Source organism: Cygnus atratus, chromosome 23 (genome assembly GCF_013377495.2).
Source record: "Cygnus atratus isolate AKBS03 ecotype Queensland, Australia chromosome 23, CAtr_DNAZoo_HiC_assembly, whole genome shotgun sequence".
Taxonomy (NCBI): Eukaryota; Metazoa; Chordata; class Aves; order Anseriformes; family Anatidae; genus Cygnus; species Cygnus atratus.
In genome coordinates this window covers 3,142,033-3,157,671 of record NC_066384.1, presented here as the reverse complement: position 1 = coordinate 3,157,671, position 15,639 = coordinate 3,142,033, and the positions used below count along the sequence as shown (strand labels likewise).

Below are 15,639 nucleotides of genomic sequence, written 5' to 3'. Positions count from 1 at the left end.
CTGCCCCTGGCCCCCAGCCGAGTGCTTCCAGCAGGACTTTGCCCAGAATGAAGAGAGCCTGGTGGGAAGCAGGCAGGGGCTGAACACAATGAGCATACGAGGGATGCCGGCTGGAGCCTGCTGCAGCAGGGTTACTGCAGAGAGCCTGGGATCCAGATAAAAACCCACTGTCAGTACAACCCACAGCCTCATCTCCTTAATGGAGATGATCTTTTTGCCTCATTAAAAGCTGCTCGTTGCTCAGCTGTGAACGCTGCTGGAAGGATTTAAGTTGGATCAGAGCTGGGGTGACATCACTGCTGCAGACTGGAGTTCAGCTGGAGTGGAAAAAACACTGGGGTGGGAATGGAACGCACCCATCAAGTCACTCCAGGGACACCCTGATGAGGACAAGCTATCCTTTTGATTATATTGATTAAAGGAGGGCCTTTTTTTGAAAATACATTTTTCTTGTTATTCCCCTGATCCCTGAGGTTGTGATCTGTGTGCTCATTTTCCCCAAACGACTCAAATTCCATAAATGAGTGAATTTTTGGTCCACAAAATATCTGAACTGCGAGCTGCGGACGCTGCCATTGAATATAAAGTTCAGAGAGTCTGAATTGTCTGTTCAACCCAAGTCACCAAAACAGCAGGTGTTTCCAGACAGGCATTTCACCCTTTAATTTGCAGTTCTCACAATCACTTATTTAAGAAAGAAGGAAGAATTTAGAAAATAGAAGAAAACCAGCTCCTCCATGCCTCTTTTAGCGATGCTAAGGAATTTTTCCACTTCTTATGCCTTCAGCTGGCCCAGGGAACATGGGGTTTAGGTGGAATTATACAGGTCAGCTGGAGGAGTTGCTGTCCTGCACCTTCAAATCAAAAACTCCTCTATGAAAAAATTGCCTAGAGACAGCTCTAATTTGTTCTAAACTATCGTCCCTTCCATCAGCGAGCAGGGAATTGTTATCTATTTATTTCTTACAATGTCACCAAATCAGTGACCACCTGCAAGGTGTCCATGATGATAAACGCTTGCTTTGTATACGGAGCTATTTCTGACAATGCTTGATAGTGCACATCTATCAAATTGCCTGGAGGAGCCACCTATTAGGATCATTATCTAACACAGTCCCTTTGAGGGAGTTCAATGTCAGCACATCCTGGGGAAGGCACCTCACCGGGTACCTATTCTGCTCATTATTTCTCTAGATTAATAGGTTCACATTTTCATTATGAATTTGGGCTGAACTTTGGAGTTGGCGTGCCCAGAGCAAAGCTGCAGTGAAAGAGGAGACTTGCGGGAAGCCTCCCAGCACAACTCACTGCTTGGGGCACGCGGGAGCTCCTGTCCGGAGGGAGACATCTCAGCCAGCCAGGGAAGGCACAAATGTTATTCCCCCTGCAAGACTGTAGTTGTTCACCAAACAGACGCTCCCTACTGCTTGTTTGCTCCCTGCTGGAAGCTCCACAAGCTCTCCTTTTTCAGCTTGCTTTGTCACAAAGGAGACTTTGAAAGAGCACTAGTTCAGGTCTGTGGTTTTGATCTGAAAACAGAGTTCAGCAATCTTTTATCAAACCTCAGCCGTTACTCCCCAAACCACCCTTCCTACAAGAAAGCCATTATGAATACTACACAGGGCTGAGATCTATAATGAAAATTACAGCCAGGAAAACTTTATTTCTTACAGAACCAGACGCAAAACACAGGGACCTTAATTCCTTCTACAGAGCCTCACCTATTAACAAAGACACAAACACTCCATCACAGTTTGGTTCTTGGGAGGAACATACAAAAAATATATCCTGAGAAGGCCTCAATGTCCTCTAGCTCTCCCTTCAAGACTGGCTCTATTTTGAGGGCAGTCTCTGAAGCCATGCCCATAGCACCAGACCTAGCAGCAGCTCAGATGACAAGCTAATGCCAGTCTCTTTCTGTAGGCCGAACTGCTCCTGCCAGTGAGGGATGCAGCCTCTTCCAACCTGGCAGTGTTTTGCTGCATTGCTTTTTGTTTCCCACCACTCGATTCAGAGTACAGCTAGGCTAGCACGCAAGTAATATACAAACAAAACAAAGCCTCCCCCCAATACACACAAAAAGTCAACCAGGTTCCCTGTATTGCCCCAGGAATCCTTGAATTGAATAGAAGAGGGAGGTTCTAGTTTTGTTAAACAAAATGCAACTGCTCAAGTAATTTTTAAATGAATAGTAGCAGAATTCAAAAACAGTAAATGAAATATACTTGTAACCTAGTAGTTTACAATATTGCCACCTGCAGTTAAGACTTGGAAGCTGCCAAAACCTGATAAACAGTGATTTCCAAATGCCTAGTGTATAGCTGAGGCTTGCATTACAGTGACATGTTTGCTTTTTAAATTAAATTCATATACAAATGCTGTTTCTATAAATTTTTTCCCTAGCTCCTTGGCTATAAAGATTTACACCAACACACTAAGTTGCCTCCAATAGCAGCATTTCCCAGTCTTTTTTTTTTAAATCATGCTGCAGGCTTGGCTTTGGCAAAAGCAGAACTTCTCCAAACCTAGAAAAAAAATCCCCAAAGTCACAACAAATACCCATGTTTAACTCCATAGTCCCTCCAAAGTGTCTTGAATCAAAGGTGAAAAGGTATCTTTGTAAAGAGCCAGCTAAGGAAGAAATAGGCCTATTTTTAGAAATAAAGTTCTTAGACAAAGTTAGCAAAGCGAAATTCTTTACCATGAACACCCTTCTTATCTTTGTGTCAACTCCCTCAGCTGAAACAGAGGGAGGATTATCAGGCTGTCCCTTGCAGATGCCATTTTACACATCTGACTTTGATTAGTAGAGAACAACACTTCGGGAATTGAAGCTAATGATGCTGTTAAGGAATTACATATTTTTATTTCATAGACAAGATACGTGTCCTCTCCCACAAAGATTCACAATGAAAATGGAACCCTGGGTTTTGAGAGACATCTTTTGCACTATAAGACATCATGCCACCTTGCCATAGGTAGCTGGTGCTTCATAGGGAGCTCTGCCCTTTCTAAGCTGTTAAGAAAATAAGACCATTGTTACAGGAAAGCAAATACAAGACTTGCCTCTCCAGCCTCATTTCACAAAGCATTAAGCCAGATAAGAGTTCCTGTTACATTTTAATATAAATACATTAAATCTAGCTTCTTGGGGAAGTGTTAAAGGTGAGTTTTCCTAAATTTGGAATGAGAGAAATCTTGCTTATTTCCTATAAGCAATGATGAAAAAATGCCATTATTAACGACTGAAGTTATTTTATTCAGTTTAAATAGTATTTGTTGGATTTATCTCTTTGTTAAGAAAATGCAGTGAATCAATTCAATTTAAATGAGTAGACAGGAAAAACAATGTTTGACTAGTCTTAACTTCCTTCTTCCCTGTCTACATTCAATTTCAGGAGAATGTCTTCTCCTAAAGCTTTTGAGAAGTATATAGGAAAAGCAAAGTTCTCTCACATTAGAGACATCACTGAATAACCTTACAGCTACTGGAATCTGATTAGCCAGAAGGCTAGCTGGCAGATTTTGTTAAACCACTAGTGATTTTTATTTCTTTTAAACCAATAAAATGAATACTTCCACTATAAAACCTCAAAACCAAAATGTTTAAAATTCATGGCAGTACCATAAACTATAAGAAACTTTCCATTTAATCCCGGGCACCTGTAACTTGCCTTGAGGCGTCTCAGATACTATACTGAGATAGTCATCACTTTTAAAGCCATCAGCAGAGAAAGGCCATGCCTGGAAGGAAGTGCAACAAATCTGATCTGTTGGTTTCTTTTCCCAGTCAGAAGTGAACTCCAGTCACTTGCATCCACTGCTTGTCTTTTGCAAGATATCACAATAGCCTTTCTACTCAGCTTGCTGGTCTACAAGCCCAAGGTAAGTGTGCCTTGGTCTCCACCTTAGAATAAACAGGAAATAATAACAATTAAAAAAAACCTGAATACTTTAAGTAAAAAAATGCATTGTAATCCCAGCACATATAGGTAAAAAAAGAATTCCTAACTTCCATTCTGTAAGCTAATAGAAGGATGACAGATTAGAAGAACTAACGAGAGTAGTCCTAAATGTAGAGTTCCATATTTACAGAGGGATGCCAACATTCATCACGTTTCATCTATGGGTTTTTGCACCACTGCAAGCTTGTGCGAGACGAACCTAGAAAGACAGAGAAATTCATCAGCAGTCTTAAGAGATACTATTATATCCCACAGACACTTAGAAATTCTGCCTGAAGTGGAAGACACTTTGTTTTTCAAAACATCAATAATAGTTTTCCCAACAACTGCATGGTTTAATCCATTGTTTAGAATAAGCTAGATGTGAAGTAAAGGTATTCCCATCCTTCCCTTCTCAGGTCATGTTTTCTCTTGATCAGTGACATGAGCCAAGATACAAGACAAGGGGGAAAAAAATAAGAAGCTATTACAGGTCAATAGTCCAGTGACTAATGACAGAGACAGTGCTGCATTATAACTTCAGGACTTGATTAAAAGAAGTAGACTTACTGATAGCTTCTTCATAATTCCTTGTGCCTCCGGATTCAGATGAAGAAGATTCTTCTTGGTCAAATCACTTGCTGTTAAACGAATACTCTGTAAAAACACCAAAAACAAACCTTAGGTTTCCTGTTTGGGTAGCTGTAGTAGCTAGAAGACAAAAAAAAAAATAAAGAAATCCATGCATACTAGAAGACCATGTACAGGCAAAGATCTACATCCAGTTTGACCAGAAGCTCAACTCATACCTGCATTTCAGTGTTACCAACATAACTGCCAGCAGAAGCTATTTTTAATTATACATAAATGCACAGCAAAACATCACACTATATTCTGCTTAGGCCAGCTCCCACTTCTGACTGATAGTTTTTAAGGTTCTTTTTAACCTACAACTATTCCCTGATAACCTGTAGTGGCACAAGTAAACAGACAAGAATGGATGACCAAGAGTCAGTAGAAACTGATAAGATGCCCAAGAATTTACAAGCTATCCTTTCAGCACGGATTGGACAGGTTAAAGTTCCTGACTTTACCTCCCCTCCTCCGACAGGGACTGTAATGAAGATATCATTGCCGTCAGCGAGGGGGCTGCCATTGGCAGAGATGGTATAAACACGTTCATTTACTGCAGGCGTGCGCAAACCCGGGGTCTTGAAAATTCTGAAACAAAAGTTATAGGTAAATAGTTTTACTGCAATTGCTTAAAACACTGACTAAAAGTCTTATTTCAGGTTCAAAGAGACACTGGGGAATATTCTGCATAAAGATGACTGATACGTAAAGCAAGCAGCAAGGCACTCATCTATATAACAGATTAACAGAGTTATTTAATAGAACACAGACCTGGAATCAAACCTGGGTGTGACAATGGAAGTACCTCCCTGAACACAGAAATCAACAATTCGACCAGTAGCTGGAGTGATAAAGTTATTTTTGCTCGACCTGTTTTAAAAGAAAAATAAATAAGTAAAGCCCTACTGCTCAGAAAAGAATCATTTTAAGAGAGGTACAAGTGGCATCTTCGCAAAATTTTAGGTGAGATGATCAGAGATTCTTACTAATCCAGGGCAAACCCAAAGCTAGGGATAGCTGGATGTTACAAGAGAAGAAGTTGACCACTTTCCATCACTGTCACATCATTTGGACTGCCTCCCCACCCTGTCCCCAGCATGGCATGCCTACATCAGCCAGCCTACTAAGCCACATTCCATTACATGTAAAAGATACATTAGCAATCTCCATTTTTGAAATCCTGTAATAAGGGATATCTTTTCTTACCTTTTACTCATGCGTTTCACTCTTGTTGAAGGAGCTCTTCTGCTCCTGGACACTGGTGCTTTTTTAATAGATGCTCTCACCTGAAACACATTACTTCCCAAATCAGTTAACGCCCTCTCATGTGGCAGCTGAGTTCCAAATATGGAACAAATGCTTCCATACAAAACATTTGACTTAATAGGCTCCTTTTTAAAACACAAGAGTCCAAAACAAACCCCATATAAACTTCTGAGACCATCCCCATCCAAGTATTAGTTCTCTCCCTTAAGTTCAGCTGTAGAACTTAAGGAGGATACGTGAACTTTTGATCTGACTCAGTCCTGTTCATTTACATATTATTGCCCAGAGCAAAATGAATCCATTAAAAAATTACATGCTACTATTGGTAAAGGCATCATCATCTCAGTAAGTAGCTTATATCTTGGGAATAAAGTAACCACAAAGAGTAGCTATTTACCTTTCCCATTCTTGGATTAGTATTTTCAGCTTCTAGCATTGGAACAACTTGGCTATCGTGTTTTGCTTTCTTTGCTACAGGAAGCAAAGGAGACTCTGCTTCTTCTTCAATGGCTTCAATACCCTGTTTAGATTTTTCTACTAGAAGGAGAAAGCATTATCCAAGTTGAGAACACGCAGTAATTTTACATTATTGACTACCACCTAAGGTAAAAATTAAGCTAGTACATGCATCCTTGGCAACAATTTGCTTCTAAAATCTGAATTCCAATGAAAATGGTGGACACAACACTATTTTGAACATTTTGATAGAAGTAAAGCTACTTCAGATAACAAGTATAAAGGTAAAATTACTTCCACATCTTTAAACACATTGAAAGCTTTAAGAACTGAATTATTATTCACAGTATGCTAACCACGACATGCTTTCCTCTTACTGAGCTCATCGCAATGCTTAGAAACAAACTGACCTTTCTTGATGACTTTTAAAGGAGTCTGGATAACTTCTGCTGTTAACTTGTTTATTTCTGTTATCTCCAAGTCTGCCTAAAATTAAAAAGTCAACATACTGTTAGGATTATCAATAGGATAGATCGCTAATAAGAACTGTTAACCAAATCCTTAAGGATGTTATAGCAAAAACACCTTCATATTCTTCTGTTGAGCTCAAATGGGGACCATCCCTATTATTAGGGATGTCACAATGTATTAGATCTTCCTGCTGTTCAACCAGTTTAGAAATGCTTTGGTGTATTGAAGACTCTGTGTTCCTCTAGGTACACAAGACTGAAGTTAAGCAGGCCAGGCAAGGAGCAGTACGAGCAGGCAAATCTTATACTGGATACAGGAAGGATCTCTTACTGATAAGTCTTAAAGCAGCATTTACAAAGTTCTTAGTGTAACCTGTATCACTGCAACACTCCTACAGATTCAAGAACCCCTTTGTTTCCTACAGGGCTATATGACACCATCAAGCAAGTTTAATATTTATGTTGAATACTTACTGTCGCTGCCGCTTCCAAGACCTTTCTACTCCCACCTTTAGCTAGAAAGAAAACATTTCTTTTTTAAGAGTGATCCACAACAGCTCCTACAATACACGCAGCTATATTTTAACACTGCACTAGAACAAAAAGCAGCACAAAGTGGTTTTCCTAGCAGTGAGCGAGCAGCCTCAGATGGATACCAGCACTCCCAGACACCCCCAGGCTTTCTGCTTGTGCAAGTCCACTCGCCTCGACTTTTTGCTGCCCTTTCAGCACCGTTTAAAGGGAGGAACGCCCCCACCAGCCCAGCACCCCCATACCGAAGTACTCGAGCCAGTTCATCTCGCGGAGCGCCACGGGCAGCCGGAGGATCTCGATGTTGTACAGGTTCTCTGCCTCCTTGACCAGGCGCTGCCCGTTTGTCTGAAGCTGCTCGACCCGGCTCCTCACTGTGGGGACAGAGGCACAGGCTCATGCTCGGCTCCAGGCCCAGGATGCCCCCTCCCCCCAAAAACCGGCCCCAGGACCCCCCCCAATCCAAAAATCTGGTCCTGGGACCCCCCCAAAACCGGTCCCAGGGCCACCACCACCCCCCTTCCCCCAAAACCAGGCTCAACCACCCCCCCTTACCCCCCCCCACCAGGCCAGCCCTCTTCTTAACCCCCCCCACCCCAAACCGGATCCCACCATCGACACCGCCCCCCTCTAATACCGGGTCCGGCCGCACCCCAAAAATGGACCCAGGCCCCCGTCCCCAAACTGGACGTGGCTGACACCCCCCGCCCAAAACCGGGCCTGGGGCCAACCCCCTCAAAAAAATAAACGGTCCCGTTACCGCCCCGCCCCCCCCAAACCGGGCCTGGGGTCGCTCCCTCCCAAAAGCCGGTCCCGGTACCGCCGCCACCCCCTTCCAAGAACTGGGCCCAGGACCCCCCGACCCCCACCCCTAAAACCAGGCCCGGGGCCACCCTCGCCTCCCTCCCCCCAAAATCAGGCTCGACCACCCCCCCCCCCAACGAGGCCCAACCACCCTCAACCCCCCCCCCCCCCCCAAAACCAGGTCCCTCCTTCCCCCCCAATAACGGGCCGAGCCGCCCCCCAAACCAGACCTGGCTGCCACCTACCCCCAAAACCGGGCTTGGCCCCCCCCCCAAAAACAGGCCCGGATACGCTCCCCCCCCAACTCCCTCCCCCCAAAAAAACGGGTCCGGTGCCGCCGCCCCCCCCAAACCGGTCCCTGGGCCGCCCCATCCCCAAAATAAAACCGGTCCCAGACCCCCCCCCCCCCCCCCCCAAAAAAAAAAAAAAACCGTTCCCGGCCCCCACCCTCGCGGTCGAAGTCCTTGAGGAAGGCCGCCAGCTTCCTGCCGCGGGCCCCCCCGGCCGCCTTCTTGCGCGAGGGCGCCATGGCGGGGCCGCGGGGCCTGGAGGTGCCGCTGCCGCCGTGCGGGGCCTGCCCAGCCCCAGGCCCCCCCCCCCCCAACCCCAGCGCCGCCGCCGCCGCCGCCCGCGCCGCGTTTAAACGCAAGCCCCGCCCACCCGCCGCCCAATCAGAACCCGGCGCGCGCCGCGCGGCCAATCAGAGCCGAGCTCGGCGGCGGCGCCGCCATCCGAGCCTGGCGCCGCTTGGTGACGTCGGCGCGGGGAGCGCTTCCGGGAAGACGCTAAGATGGCGGCGGCAGCGGCGGCGGAGGGCGTGATGGCGGCGGCGCTGCGGGAGTGGGCGGCGGCGGCGGCGCGGCAGGAGGCGGCCCGGAGGGAGGCGCTGGCCTCCTGGGAGCCGCTGCTGGTGTCTCTAGCCGGGCTGGCGGAGCAGCTGCGGGCGGCGCGGAGGCTGGCGTGGGGCTCCTCGCCGCTCGGGGCCTTCGGGGAGCTGCGGGAGCGGCTGTGGAGGAAGCAGCGCGGCGCGGCCGAGGCGCTGCTGGAGCAGCTCGGCCGGCGGCGGTGAGGGGGGGAGGCGCCGGGGCCGGGCTGGGTGCCGGGGTGCGAGGCTCGGCTGAGCTGTGCCCCGCAGGGAGGAGCTCCGAGCCCTGAGGGACGCCGTCGGGGCCGGCGCCGCCGCCGTGCTGCGGCTCTACGAGGAGAGAGCGGCGGAGCTGGGCCTGGCCGAGAGCCTGCGGCGCGGGCCTCGCCGCCCGTCGCTGGCTGATGTGCTGGAAGGGCTGCAGGATGTGGAGCGGTACTACCGGCACCTGTATCCTTGCGGTGGTGGGCTCTCCGGGGGGGGTGGCAGGTGCTGCTTTATGTGTGTGTTGGCCTTACGGAGCCCGCAGGTACCTGGAGAGCAAGCTGTTCCTGCTGCGCATCAGCTGTGACAGCCCAGAAGACATGGAAGCCCTCCCGCAGGCCTGGAAGAGGATTTTGGAGCGGTACGAGGAAGACACTGTTCAAGGTAGCTCTTCACAGGGCAGACCTGAAGGGTGTTTCTCAGCCCCGGAGGCTGAAGGCCTGCCAACCACCCAGCTCCTGTGTTGGGCTCAGTAGCAGTGGGTGAGCTTGCTTCCTTTGCACTGGTTCTTTGCAATCTGTGCTCAGATCTCATAAATGATTTGGTGGTAAATACTACCTTTGCACCCAAGGATTGTCTGGGAGCGATGTCTTTTCTCCCGTTATAATGGGGGCTTAGTGATCCATTTCACTAGCTCTATGAAGTTGGCTTTATATACATTTTTCTTCGTTGTTTCAAGTTAAATTTTTGCAGGTACGGAACACAAATAAAATGCGTTAAACTAATGGCTTTTTTTTTCTTCCCCAACTCAGATGTTCTTCTTAAGGTTTCTCTCTTTTTGGACAACCAGTGACAGCTGCCCTGCTAACCAGGCTCCAGATGGAAAATCCAAGGAGGACTGATGTTGACCAGCTTCTATGAGTGCCTGGTATATTCCAAGATAACCACAAAGAGGAGGATGAGTTGAGGAAGCTTTACTGATGGTGTTTTGGAAGCTGAATGAGTTGGCATTGGTAGGAAATGCTTGGACTGTTCCGTTTTCAAATGGAGATGGACTTAACGTCTGAAGAAGAGGTTGAGCTGATCAAGTCATAGCAATAGAAGGGAGCCAGCATCTTCAACTATGGAAGTCATCCTTTCTTTTTTCTGCTACAGGTGTTTTGTATACAAAAAAAAAAAGTTGAAACTTACTGACTTGTAAACAAATGGTGATATGCACTGCAAATAAATAAATGTAACATGAGGTCTAGCAGGTTGATACCACATAAAGATTTTTAGGTACCATCCTTAACACTAAATAAAGATGTCAAGTCAGGAATTAAAACCAGTTTGTACATTGTGCTTCTGAGCAATGTGTTTGCTTTCATCCCCCTTGTATATTGAAGAGGAAGGAGCAAATTTGGCTTGTACCTTTGTAACTACGTTTACACAGATCTAGCATAAACACCTGACTTCTGATAATATGGGCAGTTTTTGAGTGTGTTACAGTATGCTTCTGAGAAAGACGTGTCTGTACCAGTTAAAATCACTTGCTTGTGACAAATATTGATATGTTTAATTCAGCCTTAAAACTTTACACTCTGTGGCAGCAGCAGCTGCTGTCAGTTAGGGGTCATCTTCTGTTGGCCGTGAAACTGATCCTCTGTAATGTTCACGGGAAATGATGGGATTCGTGTCTGTAACTTACTTGATAAGAGCTGTAACTTGTCAGAGAAGGTCAAATAAATAATTGTGACTGTAGATGTGCTTGAGTACATTTTTCTTTCTCTTTTTTTTTTTTTTTTTTTTTGGGAAGGGGGCAAAATAGATCTCAAACCGCGGGGAATCCATTTGACCACCGGAGGGCACTGCTCCACCTACGGAGAGCTGTGTTCAGAGGGCCTTTGGAGGCTGCTGGCTGTGCAGGACTGGTGCTGCCAGTTCTTCCCCATCAGCTGACAACTGTTTTAGAATGGTACTTAATATGCAGTTTTAATTGCAAAGAAAAGTAACATCACCCTCTTGGCTTTGGTATGGCTTCAGGGTGTCACGGCTGATGAAATCAGCGTTTGTCAAAGGAATGGCATTAAGCAGAGGGAAAGCGAGGCAAGTTCTGCTCTGAGCACGCATACTGGGCTGGTGTTCCAGGCAGCTGCTGCTCATGGGGGCTGGTGGGGCGCTCAGCTGGTTTGCTGGCACGGCTGTAAGCAGCTCCTCTTTGTGCCTGCATGCCCCACGTTGCTTCAGGGCCCTGGAGTGCTGCCGGTGCTGATCCTGCCCTCCAGCCTGCTGCGAGAGTGGCTCTTGTGGCTGGATGAGTGGCTTCTGCTCTTCGCATTCCCTACAGACCTTGTGCAAGAGTGCAGCTTAACTGCTGTGAGTCAATGTGCCACTGTTCTGGAGCTTTTCACTTGGCCATCTCCTTGCTAGGAAAGTGAGAAATGGGCTCCTCCTGCCTCGGTTTAAGATAAAGCAGATGATACATTTAAGATACTGGTTTGGCAGATGAGCCAAGAATGCAGTTTATTTAGCAAATGTACAGCAGTCTCGATGCAGCTGCTTCTGCATGCGAAGCATTTCCCATCTTTGAGTAGCTCTGTCTCACTGTGACCTGTCACTGACTCATTTTGCCAGTTTGCTTCTGGTGCAGCAGGTTGCATCACGGTATCATTTCAGTGTAAGGCATTTATTTTCATGTCCACAGCATGGTGAGCGATTTCATGTAATGTCCCTTTCCAGAACTTTGCTCCCAGCCACAAATTCCTCTCTCAGCTCTAGATATTCACTTTCTACCTTTGGATTATTTAAACTCAGACTCACTTTCCCAGTATTTAGGTTCCAGTCAGTGAAGTGCTGTAGGTTAAATTTATTAGCTAGTGCCTGCTGTTAGTGTTCAGCCCATGCATCTTCCTTAGGGACATTACTGACTTCTGATTTTAAGGAAAGGATGAGTGTCTGCTGTGGGAGACTGCAGTGGATTTATGTAGATTACCTCCTAGCTGTTTCTGTGACAGCTGACTGCCGGTGTCTGCAGAGGCTGTCAGTCTGAAATGCATCTGACAAACGAGGTTGTATGTTGTGATACAGAAGAGAGCAAAGATGATAACAGTCTCTCCCATCCATCTCCCTGTCTCTTTTCTGATAGTTAAAAACCTGTGGCAGAAGTGAAGATGTATTGCCTGTGTTGGGACTGTGCTGCCAAGCTGTGTGATTTGCTGCCTTGTAGGAGGCATTTTGATGGGAAGAAAGAAACTTCAGTTTTCAAGTCTGTTGACATTCTTTCAGTGCATGCTGGTGCATTTTGCTTCTCGCCTCTGTTTTGCACATCTCCACCAGGCAGACAGGAGCGGCAGTTCTGCTCATTGCCTGGCTCCACATGTGATTAGTGTGTACTGCTGCAGCCATTGTCACCACCCCTGATAGTTTGTCTTTGGTTTGCTGTCCGAGGGCTCTCTGAGCTTAAGACTGCCATCCATAAACATCTTGAGTTTCTTAATCACACAAGGACGGGCCAAGGTGATCTGTCTCCACAACAAACTCATCCCACATTGCCAGATAACAAAGTAGATGAAAAAAAGTAAAATGAAGGTTACCCAAATCCATAAAATGGTTTGAGGAAAAGGGCTGAAATTCAATAGGAGTTATGTAGATGCTAGTTTGCATTTCTTACTGTCACTTCTGAAGCACAGTGACGTATTCTGAACTTAGCCCCTTTGCCATGATTTGAGCTAAACCCCGTACTGATATATTTCAGTGAAGATAGGATGCAAAAAAACTGTACTGTAAAATGGCAGAGTGTAAAGCCAGAGGGGAGGGCAGGCAGACTAACAGGGAACAGCTGTATAGACTTATGTTCATTACATATGGCATGAAGGGGGTAAAGACAGATGACTGTAGGGTGAATCTTGGGGTATCGTCCTCTTTGGGCCTTGAGGTATCATCATCAAAAACAGTAAATCGTGGTGTTTGTGGATGCAAAATTGTGTTTACATAAGCACACACTATACAGCCCTTCAACACCCCTCTTCTCTGGCAGTCTGTCTTACAGCTGCATAAAGAATAAATGGATTTAAATTTTGGAAGGTCTTCAGAACAGTTCAGTGGTGGCCTCTCTGCTTCTACTGGGAGTCCGGCCCTCTAGTATCTGTCTTTTGGGTTAACAACAGCCCTGTTAAAAGTGCTGAGAGAGCTTTCTGAATTAAAACTAGCCATGACCTGACTCCGACTCTCACTGAAATGGGGTGAAGGAGGTGCTCATTGAAGTTTTGGTGTGATTAATTACAAAGGACTGTTTATGGCTGATAGGCCGTGTCATCGGCTGCGTTTGTCTGCAGTGTTCTGCAAGGGCACAAACGAACCTCTGCATCACAGCTCTCTAATTGGATACAACTGTGAGTTTTGCTCAGTTTCAAGATCTGTACTTTGCAGTTCAGGAAGGCTGCCAAGATCCCCAGTTGTTAACAAGAATGTCATTCCTTGTGTGTGCGAGCCTCCCTTCAGCCTGTATTTGCTGGAGAACCTCTGCAGGTTCAAAGCGTCCCACCGTGACGACAGTCCGGGTGGGTATTTCATATCCAAGTGCTTAACTTCAGAGCACTCGAGTGAGAAGGCCGCTCCTCCTCCTCAGATACTTGGGAGCCTGCCCCACTGAGTTAGCCACCTACAGACAGGCGGTTTGGATGTCATTTTGCGGTGCTGTCCCAGCCTGCAGCTCCAAGAAGCCAGGACAGACTGAGGTAGGTGCTGCTCTTCCTCCCCTCATCTCTCTTCTTCGTCCTGAAGGTCCCTGGCTCGTTCAGGATTTGTTTCTGTGCCTGAACTTTCCAAAACAGCTGCAATGTGGCCCACCATTAGCAAGTCAGGTCTGCCTGCTCTCATCACTGAAAAATTTCAGTGTTTTAGTGCTAGGACAGCAGCAATGTTCACCTGGCAGACAGAGGGGCTGGAGGAAGCTGTGTGTGGGGACAGAGGCCTGTGCCATGCCTCAGTGAGGCCAGTGGGTAACAGCAATGCCAAGGGCATTGCTAGCTCCGAGACTGACTGATAAAATATACCTAACCGTAAAAATAAATGAGTGCCTTTATTTTTGGAACAGAGCTCTTAAAGTATTCTTGCATGGAGATCTGTCTTTTAGGAATGCAATAAAACAAAGTTAGCAGCTGGAGCTACCTTGCTGAAGTAAAATTTTCAGGAAACACAAAGCTCATGCTTTGATTTTCAGCTTTACCTCCCACTAACGTAGTTTGAAAATAGTTATTCTTAACTTACAGCGAAAGCACAAACTAAAATCAGTTACTAAATTTAAATACCCACAAACATTTATGGAAAGCATCTGACTTCTATCTGGTTAGTTTGTTTTTTCATGTAGGGTGCAAGTTAGCTTCTTATGCAGTGATGTCTCTACACATTTCTGCTTTAGAAATGAGACCAATTATGGGTAATTTTATTTTTGACACATTTATATCACCCCATTCTCCCACTGTGCAATAGAGTACAGTTGTGCTTTCTGTCTTCTCATGATTCTGACCAGCTTGCCACCATACTGACAATAAAAAGCTCTCATTCATCATATCCCTCCCGATCCTCCAAACAGTGGTAACAGTTAGTGCCCATCTCTGGATATTCCAGGTTCCCAACATCTTTGCCCAGGGTTATGCTGGAACCAAATATATGGACTTTTAGCACCAGGTTCAGAACTCCAGACTTCTAAAAGAAACCCGAAAGCTTTGCTCCAGCATTAACTCATGTGTTTTCAGACAGATTTCAAAACTGAATTTCCATATTTAGAAAAAAGGTAGAGAATTTGGCACCTGAATTTAAGTTTGATTTTACTTGGAGGCAGAAATATGTGATAAAAAGCTTCGTGAGTCATTTAATAAACCAAGCATGAGTTTCACAAGCCCCTGTGGTTTTCATGCTTATTCTTTGTGACTTTCATCTTGGCCTGGAGCAGAACTCCTTTGTGATTTTGCAGGGCCCCAGAGGCTGCTTGAGTGCTTATCCACTCAGAAATAAAACAAACATTCTCCCATCTACATTAATTGAATGTGCAGCTCTCGTTCCTAGCACTCGGCTGTCTACGCTTTAATGTTTCTCTAGTGCTCTTGACTTTATCACAGCATTTGCCCTGTTGAGTTGTTGGTAGGCTCTAAGGGGAGCAAAATCTGCTAATCCTATCGACGTGAGTTGAATGGGAACACATCTGGCTGCGAAGCAGGGATGTGCTTTCCTGCAGCGAGGAAATGCTCAGCTCAGGGAGCATTGTCTGGCCTTGCAAAGATGGGCACAAACATTTCTTTGGCCAGTTCTTTGCCACTGTGATTTAGCCCATGTTGCTACATCCTGCCCTTCCTGCTCAGCAGACCCTCAAAGACTGGCTGTTTGGCACTTCACGCTTCAGCGGAGTGCAGACTGTTCTCATCTCCCTCGCTTTATCTACCAGTCCTGTGTAGGTTTTATTTCAATCCTCCCTTCCTGCTTTTCCCCT

General features: G+C 46.1%; 2 protein-coding genes across 4 annotated transcripts; one reads left to right on the top strand and one right to left on the bottom strand.

Moving 5' to 3' along the window:
• Nucleotides 1-2,828: 2,828 nt before the first annotated feature.
• On the bottom strand, nt 2,829-8,697 carry CDCA8 (cell division cycle associated 8). Of its 2 annotated transcripts, none has more exons than XM_035562280.2 (10): nt 8,552-8,697; nt 7,546-7,674; nt 7,244-7,284; nt 6,710-6,785; nt 6,241-6,380; nt 5,784-5,863; nt 5,349-5,447; nt 5,039-5,165; nt 4,515-4,601; nt 2,829-4,164 (listed from the first exon to the last, which is right to left on the bottom strand). In XM_035562280.2, the coding sequence occupies exons 1-10, from the start codon at nt 8,631-8,633 to the stop codon at nt 4,120-4,122; spliced, it is 906 nt and encodes a 301-aa protein (XP_035418173.1). In that variant the 5' UTR covers nt 8,634-8,697; the 3' UTR covers nt 2,829-4,119. The 2 variants fall into 2 exon arrangements, with proteins under 2 accessions (XP_035418173.1, XP_035418174.1); XM_035562281.2 differs by having other exon boundaries at nt 6,241-6,377.
• A 170-nt stretch (nt 8,698-8,867) lies between these two features.
• On the top strand, nt 8,868-10,913 carry C23H1orf109 (chromosome 23 C1orf109 homolog). Of its 2 annotated transcripts, none has more exons than XM_035562199.2 (4): nt 8,868-9,169; nt 9,240-9,419; nt 9,499-9,617; nt 9,986-10,913. In XM_035562199.2, exons 1-4 carry the CDS (start codon nt 8,895-8,897, stop codon nt 10,024-10,026), a joined length of 615 nt encoding a protein of 204 aa, XP_035418092.1. In that variant the 5' UTR covers nt 8,868-8,894; the 3' UTR covers nt 10,027-10,913. The 2 variants fall into 2 exon arrangements, with proteins under 2 accessions (XP_035418092.1, XP_035418091.1); XM_035562198.2 differs by having other exon boundaries at nt 9,499-9,715.
• The last annotated feature ends 4,726 nt before the right edge of the window (nt 10,914-15,639 follow it).

What these genes read in the sequence shown, in the direction of transcription:
- CDCA8 (XM_035562280.2), bottom strand. Translation starts at nt 8,633, where the DNA reads ATGGCGCCCTCGCGCAAGAAGGCGGCCGGGGGGGCCCGCGGCAGGAAG. An exon ending in GAACTGGCTCGAGTACTTCG is followed by an intron (nt 7,285 to 7,545) that starts GTATGGGGGTGC and finishes TTTTCTTTCTAG; the next exon opens with CTAAAGGTGGGAGTAGAAAG. An exon ending in CTAATCCAAGAATGGGAAAG is followed by an intron (nt 5,864 to 6,240) that starts GTAAATAGCTAC and finishes AATGTGTTTCAG; the next exon opens with GTGAGAGCATCTATTAAAAA.
- C23H1orf109 (XM_035562198.2), top strand. Translation starts at nt 8,895, where the DNA reads ATGGCGGCGGCAGCGGCGGCGGAGGGCGTGATGGCGGCGGCGCTGCGG. An exon ending in GAGCAGCTCGGCCGGCGGCG is followed by an intron (nt 9,170 to 9,239) that starts GTGAGGGGGGGA and finishes TGTGCCCCGCAG; the next exon opens with GGAGGAGCTCCGAGCCCTGA. An exon ending in GAGCGGTACTACCGGCACCT is followed by an intron (nt 9,420 to 9,498) that starts GTATCCTTGCGG and finishes CGGAGCCCGCAG; the next exon opens with GTACCTGGAGAGCAAGCTGT.